Raw genomic sequence first — 15,171 nt, 5'->3', positions numbered from 1 at the left:
GCTGACTGATGTGAATTCAATTAAAGAGCAAGGGAATGCTAGGAAGGTCTCACTTCGCAAAGTTCAGTATCACCAAAGTCTCCACTAGGCGTCTAATTAAAAAATAAAAAAATCACAGTTACTTTTATCAAATAGCAACCACTACAAAAAGAACTGCAGAAAACAACGACTTCACAAAAACACACTAAGAATTTTGATAACTGTATGCAGGAACCATCAACATTTTAGTGTTTAATATTTAATAGCACAACCGACCAAGGTCCAAGATGTGACGTTAGCACGGGGAATGGAGGGGGACAATTCATTCTATAAACGAACTAGACAGCACGTGGAAGGGCCTCGGAACAGCAGCCCGGCTGGCTGACACCGTGAGCCGCCAGAGCCAGGTGTTCTCTGGGCTCGAGAAAACGGTGCTCCCGGTTTCCACGTCACTTAGCAACCTGCTGGAAAAGAAAATGCCATCAACATGTTCTGTATTTGATGAAGACAAAGAGTGAGAGATGAACTTATCAAAAAAGTTCGGAATCTTCTACTGGATAAACTTAATTTCTCCGTCCAACAATCTAGCAAAATAGCAAATGATTTAGTTGGAAAGTCTCACTGAAAGGCCTGATCCCATTTCCCTTTCCTTACTGTAATGTGCCCTGACTTACACGTCAATGCCGAAATTCTCACAGGAGTTTGCCTTCACCTGAGGTGGGCTGGGCTGGGCAGCGACTGGGTGCTTGAGTCCCCTCTGGGAGCCCAGCCCGAGGCCAGACCAGGGCCAGAAGCCCAGTCTAGGGTGAAGACAATGGCCAGCTGGGCTCGGTTGTCCCCAAACGCTCTGATCGTCCTGTCTTCCAAGTGGCCTGAGCTTCCGCTGGCAGATCCCTGGGAGGCCTGTCCACCCAATACGGGATCCTGGTTACCTTCCTATCTGGGGCTTGCCACTCAAGTTACCTAAACAGTCTTAGCAGACTGAGTCTTCCCAGGGAACCACGATGCTAGAAATGAAATGCTGCAAATGAAATGCTACCCCCGACCCAGAGAGGGGACAGCCACATCTGGGCACCGTGAGTCTGGCCGTGCTCAGGGCTCCCTCCTGCCAAGAACTGCCACGAAGGTGGCAAGGTGGGCCTGAGCTAGCCGAAACAGGCCAGGGGGCTGGGGAAGTGCCCAGGGCTTCCTCGAGCGCAGCGGGCGCGGGCTGCTGGACAGGGGGGTCCCCGCCTGCCACCCCTCCCTCACCTTCAGCTCTTCTGCGTGGCCGGGAGCTTGTTCTCCCCCTCCAGCTCCTCCACCCCGGCCTGGGTCATGAGGTCGGCGATGTTCTTCTCCAGGTCGTCGATGCGGTTGCTCATCTCGTCAAGTGGGCTGGTTAAGGGCCGCTCTCGACAGGCCGGGGCGCCCGGGGCACCCAGTCACGCGGCCACCTCCGCTGTGGGCCCCGGCCCAGCCCCCACCCCCCCCACACCTGACACCCACTAAGGAACCCCATCCCCCAGGAGACAGCCCTGCCACACGGGGGAGCTGGACCCCCGGGAATGGGCAGTACCGGAGTCTGGGGGAGCCCAAAGGGAGAGACACGGGAACTGCGGGGTTCCTGCCGGCAGCCCACCCGGTTCGGGGGTCCCCCAGCTGCACCCACCCATTTCAACCGAAAGCGAAAAAGGGGCGGGGGAGGACCACGACCGAGGGGGCCCCTGTAGCCCCCAGGCCCGCGCCCCGGAGGCAGCAAGGATATTCCTGCCGATGATCTGGTCCGACATGGTCTGGAACTTGTCCTGCATCTGCTGCAGGAGCGTCTGCACCTAGGAACGGGCAACAGACGCCGAGCTGGGGAGGGGGGAGGGGCTGGCGGGTCGCGGGGGTCCCGGGGGCCCGGCCAGGCTGCGGGACCCTGGAGCCCCCGACCCAGGACCCCCGGGACCCCCGACCCAGGACCCCGGGACCCCCGGAGCCCCCGATCCAGGACCCCCGACCCAGGACTCCGGAGCCCCGGACCCCCGGGACCCTCGACCCAGGACCCCAGGATCCCCGGAGCCCCCGACCCAGGCCGCGGAGCCCCCGACCCAGGGCCTCGGGACCCCCGACCCTAAGGCCCCGGGACCCCCGGCCCAGGACCCCCGGAGCCCCCGATCCAGGAGCCCCCGCGACCCGCGGAGCCCCCGGAAGGCCCGGGCGGGCCCGCGCGGGGGGTCGCGGGGGCCGCCGGACGCGGGGACACAGGGGGTCGCGGCCCCGCCCGCCCTCACCACCGAGCTGAGGTCCTGCACGGTCTTGGGGTCCGTCTCGGCCATCTCCCCGGTGCCCAGCTTGGCGGTGATGTCTCAGACCGTCACCCACACTTCCGCGCTGACGCCCCCAGCGACTGCTTCTCGCGAGACCCGAGCCGGCCACGGGACCGCGGCGCCTTGTGGGAGTTGTAGTCGGCGGCGCACGCCGGAAGCGCCTTCGCCGAGTCCAGGACTTCCGGCTGCGGGCGAGGCCCCGCCCCTCCGCGCTCGCCCCGCCCCTCCGCGCTCGCCCCGCCCCTCCGCGCTCGCCCCGCCCCTCCGGCGCTCGCCCCGCCCCTCCGCGCTCGCCCCGCCCAACTCACGAAGACCACGCCCCCACCGCCCCGCTCCACGCCCGCAGGTCGGGCCCAGGCGGTGGGACCGCGCCAGACGCGCGTTCCCTGCATGCGGGGCAGCCGGGCTCGATCCCCAGCATCTCATGCGGCGTCACTGCTGAGTGCAGAGCCAGATGTGACCCCTGGGCACCTCCAGATATGGCACTCCCCTCCCCCCCCAGCCAGACCCTGCCAAAAACACGCTTCCCGAGGAGGGCCCTGGGTTCTGGAGGGAAACTGAGGACTCAGGAGGAGGCTGCAGGCCCGGGTGGGGCTGTGGGGCAGTGGGCACGTCCACTGGGGCACGTCCACTGGGGCTGCCGAGGCGTCAGCAGCCTCGTTAGGGCCCAGACCCAGCAATTTCCAAGAGGCCACGGGCAGGGAGGAAATGCCCCCGCCCCCCTTGTGAGCCCGCTGGCCCTCGACTTCGCCCACTCCTCACGGTGGAATCGCTCTGTCCTGGTCACGCGTGGGCAGGAGGGAGCCCGGCTACCGGGAGCATGTCTGTCTCGCGTGCCCGAGTGGGCCTGTGTTCTGTGGGTGCAGACAGCCCATTGCCGTGGGCTGGAGGGTGCGTGCACGGGCCTTTGAGCTGCAGCTCTTTAATCCAGGGCTGCAGAGGGAACGTGGATTCTCTCCTGGGCTACGTTTCCCCCGTTGGGGTCTCACAGAACTGACCTGGCTGCTGTCCTCTGTCTGTGTCGTCTCTCTAAGATCTATCATTTATCTGTTTTTCCAAACAGAGGTTTTGTTGTTGTTGTTGTTTAGCAAAAGGTGAAAGAAGGGAATGAATTCGTTGATCTTTAAACACCACGACGAGTACACTGGCTGCTCCCGGCCTGGCACTGTGTGGGGCTGAACCAACACCCGGCAAACCCCAGCCTTCATTCCAGTGAGACCAAGAAGTCACACAACTCTCTCCACCCACACAGTAAAACAACTTTGCAGCCCGGCCCCTGTGAGCGATTCCACAACCGGGGGGCCTCCTACCCTGCAGAGAACCTGCGTGTGGGTGAATGAAATACTTGAAAATGAGAAACCTTGGTTTGTCATCAAGCTTCCTTGCCATCACGCTAGGGAGAGTGCAATGGGAGGACGTTGGCCAAGCCAGGAATTACTCCTGGCGGTACTGGGGGACCATATGGGATGCCGGGGATCAAACCCAGGTTGGCCGCATGCAAGGCAAACGCCCTGCCCGCTGTGCTTTCGCTCCAGCCCCTCCTTCTCCTTCTTTTTAAATTGCGTATTTTAATTAATTAATAAATTTTGGGGTTGGGTCACCCCCAGCACCATATAGGGTCCCCCAAGCGCTGTTAGGAGTGATCCCTGAATGCAGAGCCAGGAGTCAGCCCTGAGCATGGTTGGGGTGCTCACAACAAAACAGAATGAACCAAGAAGGGACAAACTTTTATCCTTTTTGAGTGTTGATGAGAAGAGGCCCCTGGAAGTTTCTAACAAGTTTTAGTTTCGGCAAAATTCATATTTGATGTCAGGCCTGTGTTGACATGACTCCCCAAGTTTAATTCTCGCGTTGCCAGTTGCTCCCAACCCTTTAATCAGTAGATCAGACCTGCGTTTACTGTCCAGAATGACCCTTCCTTGCTAAAGAGGCTTCTTTAACAGAGTCAGACGTGCTTGCGGGGTGGCCCCGAGTGGCTTCTCAGAGGCATCCTAGCGGCCACTGCTCTCATCCTCCCTCCGGCCCAGCTGACATTTCGAGCCAGACACCGGTCCAAAGGCTGTCAAAGCCCGCAGCCCTGTGATGACTGATGGGTGAAACCCGGTAGCCAGAGCAATAGGCCGAGGCCTTTCTGCCCGCGGGATTGATCCCTATCTAAATGATTTCTGTGGAAGTTAGAGACCGATGCATAATTTTGAGAATTAAAGTTCTAATCTAAAGCCTTGTTCACACCTGCATCCTCCCCGGTACTGCCCCTGCCGTCTCTACGTACCTTGCATATGCTTCGATATAAACAATGGAAATGGCATTTGTTCAGGAGCAGGTTAGGCCACGGCAGAGTGGGAAGAGAGAGAAGGGGAGAGGGACCCAGCACGGAGGCGGATGGCTAATCACATGCGATGGACATTAATAAAATCATCACCCAGTCAGATCAGCAAAAGCCCCAACTCTCAAGAGCCAGTGAAGCGGGGGGCCACATAGCCAGGTCACTGGGTAGTGATGGGTCTTGAGTAATGAGAGGGAAAAGGTGGACAGCTCCACCTCCTCCTCCTCCTTTTTTTTACTTTTTGGGTCACACCCAGCGATGCTCAGGGGTTATTCCTGGCTCTGCACCCAGGAATTACTCCTGGCAGTACTGGGGGACCATATGGGATGCCGGGGATCGAACCCAGGTTGGCTGCATGCAAGGCAAACGCCCTACCCGCTGAGCTATCGCTCCAGCCCCTCCTCCTCCTTCTTTTTAAATTGCGTATTTTAATTAATCAATAAATTTTGGGGTTGGGTCACACCCGGCGATGCTTAGGGGTTACTCCTGGCTCTGCACTCAGGAATCACTCCTGGCGGTGCTCAGGGGACTGTATGGGATGCTGGGGATCGAACCCGGGTCAGCTGCGTGCAAGACAAATGCCCTCTCCGCTGTACTATCGCTCCGACCTGGGCAGCTCAGTATCAGTGCTCACCGGTTCTGGGGTGACCTTTCCCTTCCTGGGTGTTAATTTGTGCTTACCTCACCTTCGTGTGACATTTAGAAAGTTGGAATCTGCTTGTAGCACCTGGGTGTGTTCCCCCAAACCAACGGCCTCCCCCCACCCCAAAGAATAAACAAACCCCTTACAACCACAGAATGCGCGTTGGCAACTCAGAAGATCACTTAGCCTTGCCAACAACTCTTTAGTCATGGCATCTTAGGTTCGAGACCCAATTCATTTGTTTTGTGTAAAATACAATCTGATCTCCAAGAGTGGCGTGGCAGGTGGTTCTTACAAGGATGACTGTTTGAAAATGACGCTTTGAAAACCTGTGTCAAGTTACTAAAATTTCTAACACTCTTTAAGAATCAAAGTCCTGTTTGACTCCTGCGGGGAAGGGGCGCTGCGTGTGTTGGCTCTACCTTTACCGGGGGAGCCGTCTCAGCCCTGACGCACCGTGTCTGCCTAGCGAGCACTGGCAGAGTCAAAGGGGACTTTCGATCGACCAGCAAAAGCGTGCATGTTTTCTTAAATGGCCAGTGATTAGTATATGGAAAAGGAGAACATGTTTTTTTTTGTTCCGGTTTTTGGGTCACATCCGGTGGTGCAAAGGGCTTACTCCTGCCTCTGCACTTGGGAGTCACTCCTGGCAGGGTTCAGAGGACCATGAGTGTGGTATTGGGAATTGAACCTGGGTCATTTACATGCAAGGCAAGCACCCTGCCCGCTGTAATGTCTCTCGGCTCGAAAGTGGGTTTTTTATTTTTTGGGTTTTTTTTTTGTTTTTTGGGTCACACCCAGCAATGCACATGGTGTTACTCCTGGCTCTGCACTCAGCAAATACTCCTGGTGGTGCTCAGGGGACCATATGGGATGCTGTGAATTGAACCTGGGTCAGCCGTGTGCAAAGCAAACACCCTACTGCTGTGCTATTGCTCCAGCCCCCCCCCCCCCCGCCCCGAAAGTGTTATTTTTAACGAAGTAAGGCGCTAGTGTGAAGGAGGTAATGCGTCTGTCCCTGCAGTGGTCTTGTGCTCAGTCTTCTGCTTGGAAAAGCAGTTTCTGGAGCCCATTTGACTTTCCCTGGTCTGTAATTTGAACTACAACAAGATGCATTAGCAATAATGAACAGGTATTTTGATTCCACTTTTTGCTTTCAGTAAACAAAAATAAATGCATTTTAGCAGTCAAAAAACCTTCTATGCTTCAGGAAATGCATTAAAAGATTGGTGTTTGCAGGGACAGTACCAGAGAGACGGCCAGGATGGGAAGGGCTCAGCCCTGTCTGGAGAGGCCACGGGTGACAGGGGACAGGAGCAACTGGCTGGTCAACTACCTTCGCCCTGTCTTTCTTTCTTTCTTTCTTTCTTTCTTTCTCTCTTTCTTCCTTCCTTCCTTCCTTTCTTTTTCTTTTCTTTCTTTTTCTTTTTGGGTCACACCTGGAGATGCACAGGGGTTACTCCTGGCTCTGCACTCAGGAATTATTTCTGGCGGTGCTCGGGGGACCCTATGGGATTCTGGGAATCGAACCCGGGTTGGCCATGTGCAAGGCAGATGCCCTCCCCGCTGTGCTATTGCGCCAATGTTTCTGTGCCCTGCGCTGTGCTGGGCTCCCGGCTTCCCTCGCCCAAGTCGGACAGAGGACCTGGTTCTCCTTCACTTGGCGAAGGAACTGGACATGGTGCCTATCATGGGAGGCCGGCTGCAGGCACGCTGAGCTTCCTGACGGTCAGGGCCAGGGCTCGGGGCCAGCCCCCGCGTGCTCCTCCCTGTGGCCCTCTGGCCTCGAGGGACAGGCGGGGGGCAGGACGGAGCAAGTGTGTACCCTAAAAAGCCAGGTGAGAACTCTTGCACAGTATGGGGGGACCGGACTCCCCTTCCCCCTGGGGTCTGCTTGGGGGCCTCTGGACAACACTCAGGACCCGTTTGGGGCAGCGTGTCCTGTCGAGCGTTTGTTCCAGAGAAAGCCCCAGGTCGGGGGCGGGTGTCATGGGGGACGGCTGTCACTGGCCCAGGGTAGCACAGCGTCACTGAAGCCCCGGCCCCCAAACTGTGTGTGCTGGGGGACCAGACCGAGACTGTGAGCTGGAGACCAGTGGGCACCTCAAAGGGCCATCGAAAGAATGGAGGACGAGGAGGACGAGGAGGGGGAGGAGAGAAGCTGCTGTCCTCCTCTTCGTCCTCCTCCTGCTCCTCCTCCTCGTCCTCCTCCTCCTGCTCCTCCTCCTCCTCCTCCTCCTCCTCGTCCTCCTCCTCCTCCTCCTCCTCCTCATCCTCCTCCTCCTCCTGCTCCTCCTCCTCCTCCTCCTCCTCCTCGTCCTCCTCCTCCTCCTCCTCCTCCTCCTGCTCCTCCTCCTCCTCCTCCTGCTCCTCCTCATCCTCCTCCTCCTCCTCCTCCTCCTCCATGTCATCGTCGTCCTCCTCCTCCTCCTCCTCCTCCTCCTCCTGCTCCTCCTCCTCCTCCTCCTGCTCCTCCTCGTCCTCCTCCTCCTCCTCCTCCTCCTCCTCCATGTCATCGTCGTCCTCCTCCTCCTCCTCCTCCTCATCCTCTTCCTCCTCCTCCTCCTCGTCCTCCTCCTCCTCCTCCTCCTCCTCCTCTTCCTTGTCCTCCTCCTCTTCCTCCTCCTTCTCCTCCTCCTCCTCCATGTCATCGTCCTCCTCCTCCTCCTCCTCTTCCCTGTCCCCCGTCCCGCTTACTGCCACCAGGGAGAGAGAGAGATCTCTGCATTCTCTATGCTCCAAAAAGACTCGCAACTGAACCCAAGGCAAGGAAGGTCGGGAACGGAACGCTGGCAGCATACAGAGGGCACAGAGGGGGCAGCGCGTGACTTCGGCCTCTGATGGCAGCAGGTGGCCCCGGGAAGGAAGCTCAGGGGGCGGCTCAGAGCGTGTTCGCACACAGCGTCTTGAACTACGCTGAAACACTTGCCAGACGCTCCGGCTAGGCTCTGTGAAGAGGGCGCTGGCCGCCACGACCTTTCTCTGCTGGAAAAATGTGACGTGAGCTTTGACGGTCCGTGATATTTTGGGCACAAGGAGAGACGCAGGGTCCAAACGGCCGCCCGTACCGTGGAATAAAGCTCGGCGTCTGTCATACATAGTGAACCTCTTTTATTTTCAGGTTTGCAAACAACGGTAGTCGAGTCACACAAAAGGGTACTTTGAAAACTACCTGCATTTACTCTAGTTTATGCATGGGTATAGGAAACGGTGCGCGCAGGGCTGTGTCTGTACAGGGCCGTGCGCGTGGGGACGGGTCCCCCTCGCTGGCTGTGGGCTGTGGCATCGGTCACAGCCGCGTGGGGAGCTGCTGCCCCCACGGCAGCACCGGGTGGGTCCATCCCTGCTCACGCCCGGGAGAGCCCGCGGTCCTTATGCAAAGGAGAAAGAGCCGTCGTGGCCGCAGCCGCGGCCCCGGCATCGGTGGCATGGTGGCACGGCAGGACGGGAGCTGGAGAGGCCACAGGCCCTTCCTCCGTTTGTCCCTGTGGGTCACAGCCGCCTACACACACGCAGACACTCACACAGACACGGGAACCCGCCACAGAGCCGGGGGTGGGGTGGGGACTGGCGGACGGCCACGGGGCATGGCAAGAGTCCCTGCTCCCAGCAAGTCGAGCTTTATGCCGTGATCATTAAACATTGGGGGGTGGGGGGGGCGAGGGTTCTGGGCTCCCCCTGATGAGCGGAGAAGGTGCGGTGCGGCTCTGCAGAGGGAAGCGTCAGGGGCCGGGTCAGCTGCCGGCCTCCAGCTGGGGGTCCCGTAGCCGTGGAAACAGGGCTCCAAGCTTCCGGCTGTCCGAGTCCTTACAGACCTGGAGGGGGGTGGGGGGACAGACAGCGTTAGGTCAGGGTGCGTCCCTTCTGCCCGAGCCTGGGGAGCTCTGCTGGTGCTGATTCGTGGGATGCCCGCCTCCAGGTCCTGCTGACTGTCCCGAAACTCACCGCGGCCTGTCACAGGCCAGCTCAGCCTGACTTCCACCTGCCCTGGGAGTCGCATGTGGGGTGGTGGCCTGGACAGGCCAACTGAGTGCTGGTTCTGGAAAGTTCTGCTTGCTACACTCTACCACTGGGGGGTTTCCATCCCCAGCTTGCAGAGCCTGGGGGAGGGGCCCCGCCCCGCGGCGCTCAAGGGGCCAGTTGTTCAAAATAGGTAGAAGAGCATCTCAAAATTCTGGATAAAAAGGTCTTTGCAATGCGGCATTTGAGTAGAGCCAAGGTGATTCTGCGGGTATGGGTTAAAGCTGCCTTACGGGAAGCTCCTCAGGAGTTAGGGCTCAGGTGAGACTTTTGGTTATGTTCTACACCCGCGTTTTGTGTTTTGTGGCTGTTTGTTGAGCAAGCGGGTCCTTTGCTGGCAGGGGTCTTCCGGGCTTCAGTTCTGACCTTTACGGTGAACTTTTCGTTGCTCTTGCTTTGTGACCTTGAACCCTCTGGGGACCGGGAGAGCTGGACCACCCACCCGTATTCGAAGGACATGAAAAGACATTTTTTTTATTTATCTTGTTTTGTTTTGTTTTGTTTTCCCTTTTGGGGTCCCACCCGGCGATGCTCAGGGCTGACTCCCAGCTCTGCACTCAGGAATCACTCCTGGCGGTGCTCGGGGGACCCTATGGGATGCCAGGGATCGAACCCAGGTTGGCCGCGTGAAAGGCCAACGCCCTCCCCGCTGTGCTCTCGCTCCAGCCCTGTGAGAAGACATTTTAAAGGCACCATTGGCTTCATATGTGCTCCGTCCACTTCCTGGTTCCCCTGAACCTCCGGGAGTGACTCCTGACCACAGAGGCAGGAGGGAGCTCAGAGCTCCCCCCGAAGTGGAGCCCCCCAATATCCCATGCTCCTGGGAGATAGCTCAGTGGTCAGGGATGGACACCTGGTACACAGCAAGATCTAAGTTCAAACCCCAGCACCGCTTGGTACGCGGAAAGATCTAAGTTCAAACCCCGTGGACCCTGAATGCCCTGGGCCCAGGGAGCACTGCACACTGAGTACTGAGCCATCAACCTGACTGGCTGAGTAGTGCAGGAGTGGCCCTGAGACCCCCTGAGCACTACTGGGGAGCCCCCCACAGGCCAGTGCCGAGCCCGAGAGTGTGCTGTGGGTCAGGCCCTGCAGTGCTAGGGATCCCCAGACTGTGTAGCCACACTCCTGTGGTTCTGGGCTCAAAGCCACGTGGTCTGTCCCATCTCTGGCTCCCCTCAATCTAGAATTTTATTTTATAGGGCCGTATCCAGGGGAGGCTGGCAGTGTTGGCGTTGTCCGGGTTATGCCCTGGATGCTTGGGACACCCTGCGGTGCTGGGGACCTACCTCGGGCCTCCCACACTCGAGACCTGACCGCGAGAGCCGTGCGGGGTCCTCGCCACAGAGCTGTGAGGTGCCAGTGCCCGCTCCTTCCCACGACTCTGCCCGCGGATGCCACTGGCTCGATCCTTTGTTGTTGTTTCTTTCTTTTGCTTTTTTTTGGGTGGGCTGAAGCTATAGCACAGCAGGTAGAGCATTTGCCTTGCATGCAGCCAAGTGGGCCGACCCGAGTTCGATTCCTCCGCCCCTCTCAGAGAGCCCGGCAAGCTACTGAGATATCTCGCCCACACAGCAAAGCCTGGCAAGCTACCCGTGACGCATTTGACATGCCAAACACAGTAATAAGTCTCACAATGTTACTGGGCCTGCTCGAGCAAATCGAGGTCTTTTTGGGTCACACCCGGCAATGCACAGGGGTTACTCTTGGCTCTACACTCAGGAATCATTCCTGGCAATGCTCAGGGGACCCTATGGGATGCTGGGAATTGAACCTGGGTCGGCTGCATGCAAGGTAAACACCCTCCCCGCTGTGCTATCACTCCGGCCCCTGACTCTGTCCTTTGGTGGCGCTTTTCCGCTGACCTGAAAGCAGCATCCGGATGTCCTCAGGACGGTGTTTGCTCCCAGGTCGCCTGCATTACTCCCCGCAGAGCTTGAAGGGCACCTGGATGCTGCCCAGAGCGATACCCAGTTGCTTTAGGGAGGCCCTGGGCGGGGGGGGGGGGGGGGGAATCAGCATCTCCCTCCACCTCCCATTGCTGTCCAAAGTGGCAGTGAAACATAGTTTCACTGACGTTCATCTTATTGCTTTGCCATTTGTTTTGTTTCCTTTCTGGGGTCTGTTGGGGGGGGGGGGCACAGCTCTGTCAGCTCAGGACTGAGGCCTGGAGGCCGGCAGCACCCCAGAAGCTGGCACGTGGGTACTGTCCCTGCTGTCCTACCCGATGTCGCGGGCTGCCTGCCTCTGTGCGCTCGCTCCAGCACCCCTCAAATTTGGCTTTCTCTTCCACAAAGTGGGGGGTGGCGCAAAGGGAGGCCTCGGAACACAGCACAGCAGGGTGGGGGGGAGGACTGGCTGCTTCTGGATAGTTATGGATAGTTCCTGAAGGGAGCATAAGGCCATGTCTCCCTTTCCAATGGCGCAGGGACGGCCGCAGGGGTCTCCAGAGGATGGTCAGTGGGAGTCGGCTGCTGTGTCCCAGGAAGGGTCAGCCCACTGCTGTTCCCAGCCTCTGAACGTCCCTGCCACTACAACCCAGCACCTCAGATAACACAGCAACGGTGGGCACGGAGATGGGCCAAGGACACTCGGCTTGCAAAAAGCGAGACATGGGGCCAGCCCCGGGCAGGCCGCCAGCTCCCGATGCCAGGAGCCTCAGATGGACTCTGAGATCTCCTCAGGACGGCAGCTGGGTTGGGGGCGTCTCTGAGCCTGGTGTGTCGTTGTCCCATTTCAGTGTGACAGACCCATTTCCTCGAAGCCTCTCGTCAGAGCCCGACTCAGAGGGGTTCGCATGGTCACTTCAGCCCGTCCCTGTGCGCGCCGGAGCCTCCTCCTTCCTCCCGGCTCTACCCCAGCCCCTCCGTGCCTGCTGGGCGTGATCCTGGGGGCTGGGGAGGAAGGACACCTTGGCCCAGGCTTACCCGAAGCCCAGGACCATCACATCCAACGGGCAGCGCCCACGTCCAGATGAGCAACCGTGGACAGTCTTTTACGCTGGGCCACGCTGAGGCTCATTCTGAAGTCAAACAGGGGAGGTCACACAGCCCTTCCCGGCTCGAGGTAGGGGGGATGCTGGCTGTCTCACGGCTCATTCATTGCCCCTGGGCATCTGTGCGCCCAGGTCTGCAGACCCATTGCCCCCTTCCTGTGGGGTCCCCCGCAAGCCTTGCCTCTGGAGCTGAGCCGGGCAGGGTGTAGCCTGGCTCTGGGGAGCAAACTCATGGCCTCACGGGCACTGCCCACCCCTGAACAGTGACCCCCCTGTGCTCATTTTACCTTCAATGGATGTTCCTCGGCAGGATAATCTATTCAAATACTGTTTGATAATGCCAGAATCATTGCTGCGCTGTGCACCAGCGAGGCTCAGGCATTTTCTCTTTTTGCCCCGGGCACCCGCCAGCTGTGGGTTCTAACGACAGTTCTTAGAAGACTATTGTCAGCTCCAGCCTGGGCTCCGCGCCCAGGGGACAAGGCCTGTTTGAGGACGCATAACTGATCTGAGCACGTAAAAAAAAAAAAAAGAACACGAAATTGAATCAGGCCTTTGGGGCCACGCCCGCTGGTGCTCAGTGGTTGTTTCTGGCTCCGTGCTCAGGAGAGGCCTGTGGTGCTCAGGGGATTTGGACCCGGGCCAGCTGCACGCCAGGCAGCACCTTACCTTCTGGACTGTCTGTTGGTCCACATTATCTCTCGGTCCACATTAGAATATTTTTTGATTTGTTTGCACTACACCCACAGTACTTAGAGCTGACTCCTGCCTCTGCACCCAGGGTCACTCCTGGTGGAGTTTGGGGGGACTCTATGGGGTGTTGGAGATCGGACTCGGTGGGCTTCGTGCAAGGCCAGCACCTTATCTGCTGTATTATTGCTCCGACCCCTGGGGCCAATATTTTAAAAATTCTGGGACCATTTCTGGGCTGGGCTGGGGGCCCGGCCCTTCTCTGGGGCTGGGGGTGGGACTTGGTGGCTCCCACCAGCCCTGTCCCTCCCCCCCACTCGCTCCCACAGTTCAGCGCATCTGCAGGAACTTTTCCTGTCCCAGTGTGTGGGGAGGGGGGGGTGGCGAGGGGGCTTGGCACAGTCCCCAGACTGGGCCGGCCGGCAGCACTGGGTAGGGACCTTGAAATAGCAGCTGGAGCCCAGAACCCCCCTGGGCAGGACACACAAGGGTCTGCGCAGACGGGGAGGGGCTCAGTGACTTACACAGGCGGCTGGTCAGCGAGAGGCCGAGGAGCAGGAGCGCGGAGGGGCCCGGGCGCAGGGACCCCGCGGCATTGCAATCCACTTTGGAATTCTTGCAGGAGCACACTTGCACCCTGAGGTCTGTGACGTTCGTCATGGGCGGCTTCCCTGAATCGGTCACCATGATGGGCAGGTGGTAGTTGGCTTTGTTCAGGTTCTGGAGAAGGCTGACCAGGGCGTGTGTATCTGGGGGGGACAGAGGGAGTCCTTGGGAGAGTGGACAGACTTCTCTGGGCAGGACGGCCAGGCCCGGGCTGCGAAAATAGGCTGGCGGGTGGCCACCGTGCTGGGTCACGGCACTCACGGGAAACGGCCAGCACCGTGCAGAAGCAAGGGCCACAGGCTGCGTCTGAGGGAAAGTGGGTCCGTTCCAGAGAGGGTGGGGGAGAACCTTCCCCCCACCATGGGTGGGGGTGGGCGATCGCCACTCCACGGAGTCCCCTGGTGGGGACGGCTGAGAACTAGTTCCCCTCTGCGTGCCTTCCCAAGAACGCCACGCGTCACTGCAGTTAGAAGAAGGACGGTGACATGCATCCCGGGGATGGCAGGGAGATTAGAGATGGGACAGGCAGAGGGGTGTAGCATGGAGGACACACGCCCAGGCATAGAGGACAGGGGGTGGACAAGAAGGGGCAGAGGGCCTGTGTATTTACTGCAGTCACAGGGCGTAGCGAACAGAGGCTGTAAGAACGGGGGTGGTCATAGAGACTGCACTGTGAGGGGGTCATGGAGCGGGGACCAGGCTGGGGGCCACCTCAAGGCATGTATCTGCGGTCTTAGTCTGGGGGCATCTATGCAGCCTCAGCCTGGGGGCATCCATACAGCTTCAGGACAAGCACCCCAATAAGTATCTGCTCAAAGGGGCCCCCTATGTCGCCAGCCAGCCTCTGGGAGGGCAGCTGTTCCCCAGGGGGCGGCAGGGGGCAACTTTGGTTCCAGCAGGACTCAGAAGAGGCAGTGTGCGGGCAGGGCTGTGCGTCTGGTGTGTCATGGCCGCTCCTGGGCAGTGGGGTCTGCTCAGGGTATGTGGTCTGTGGCGGGTGGCGAGGTGGGAGAGGAAGCCAGGGCTCAGCTCTGCTGACCACATTTGCACATGGACCGTGTGAGCTGCTGGACCACAAGAGTCGGGGGAGGAAGGAGGCAGCCCGGTGAGGTGGGGGTGGGGGGTAGGACAGGGCCTGAGGGGTCAGCGGGGGGCAGGACAGGGCCTGGTCCTGAGGGGTCAGCAAGGGGACAGGATGGGCCCTGAGGGGTCAGTGGGGGACTGGATGGGCCCTGAGGGGTCAGCGGAGGACAGGACAGGGCCTGAGGGATTAGTGGGGAACAGGATGGGGCCTGAGGGGTCAGCAGGGAATAGGATGGGGCCTGGCCCTGGGGGTCAGCAGGGGGCAGGCCCATGGCTGCAGCGGGTCACTCACTGTTGATCCTGGTGACCTTCCAGGCTCTGTCGGGGACGGCCTGCTTGTGGATCTCGAACCTGAAGGGCTCCGTGTTGGGGTGCAGGTCCCTGTCTGAGGCCCCCAGGACCACGACGCTGAGGTTCTTGGCGTCGTCGCAGACCTCGGCCACCGTGGGGTGGATGACGGGGGCGTTGTCGTTCACGTCCTCCAGGGTGACCAGCAGTGTGCCCGTGCCCGTGGCGGGCGGGTTGCCTGCAGGGG

General features: G+C 59.4%; 2 protein-coding genes across 3 annotated transcripts in view; both read right to left on the bottom strand.

The window, feature by feature from the left end:
* Window positions 1-15,171, bottom strand: part of CDH13 (cadherin 13) — a 1,034,759-nt gene that overhangs the window by 231,275 nt on the left and 788,313 nt on the right. The window contains exons 12-14 of the mRNA XM_056135632.1: window positions 14,929-15,162; window positions 13,472-13,696; window positions 9,029-9,057 (exon numbers count right to left, since the gene is read on the bottom strand). Coding sequence (XP_055991607.1) covers window positions 9,050-9,057; window positions 13,472-13,696; window positions 14,929-15,162 — 467 coding nt within the window. The 3' untranslated portion in view covers window positions 9,029-9,049. The remainder of the gene's footprint in view (window positions 1-9,028; window positions 9,058-13,471; window positions 13,697-14,928; window positions 15,163-15,171) is intronic.
* Window positions 219-2,393, bottom strand: HSBP1 (heat shock factor binding protein 1). Of its 2 annotated transcripts, none has more exons than XM_056135639.1 (4): window positions 2,238-2,393; window positions 1,722-1,793; window positions 1,231-1,346; window positions 219-443 (listed from the first exon to the last, which is right to left on the bottom strand). In XM_056135639.1, the coding sequence occupies exons 1-3, from the start codon at window positions 2,280-2,282 to the stop codon at window positions 1,233-1,235; spliced, it is 231 nt and encodes a 76-aa protein (XP_055991614.1). In that variant the 5' UTR covers window positions 2,283-2,393; the 3' UTR covers window positions 219-443; window positions 1,231-1,232. The 2 variants fall into 2 exon arrangements, with proteins under 2 accessions (XP_055991614.1, XP_055991613.1); XM_056135638.1 differs by having other exon boundaries at window positions 219-440.

The sequence above is a fragment of the Sorex fumeus genome, unplaced genomic scaffold (genome assembly GCF_029834395.1).
Source record: "Sorex fumeus unplaced genomic scaffold, SorFum_2.1 ptg000122l, whole genome shotgun sequence".
Lineage (NCBI taxonomy): Eukaryota > Metazoa > Chordata > Mammalia > Eulipotyphla > Soricidae > Sorex > Sorex fumeus.
The sequence above is the reverse complement of the archived record's forward strand: the minus strand, read 5'-3'. Positions and strand labels throughout refer to the sequence as shown.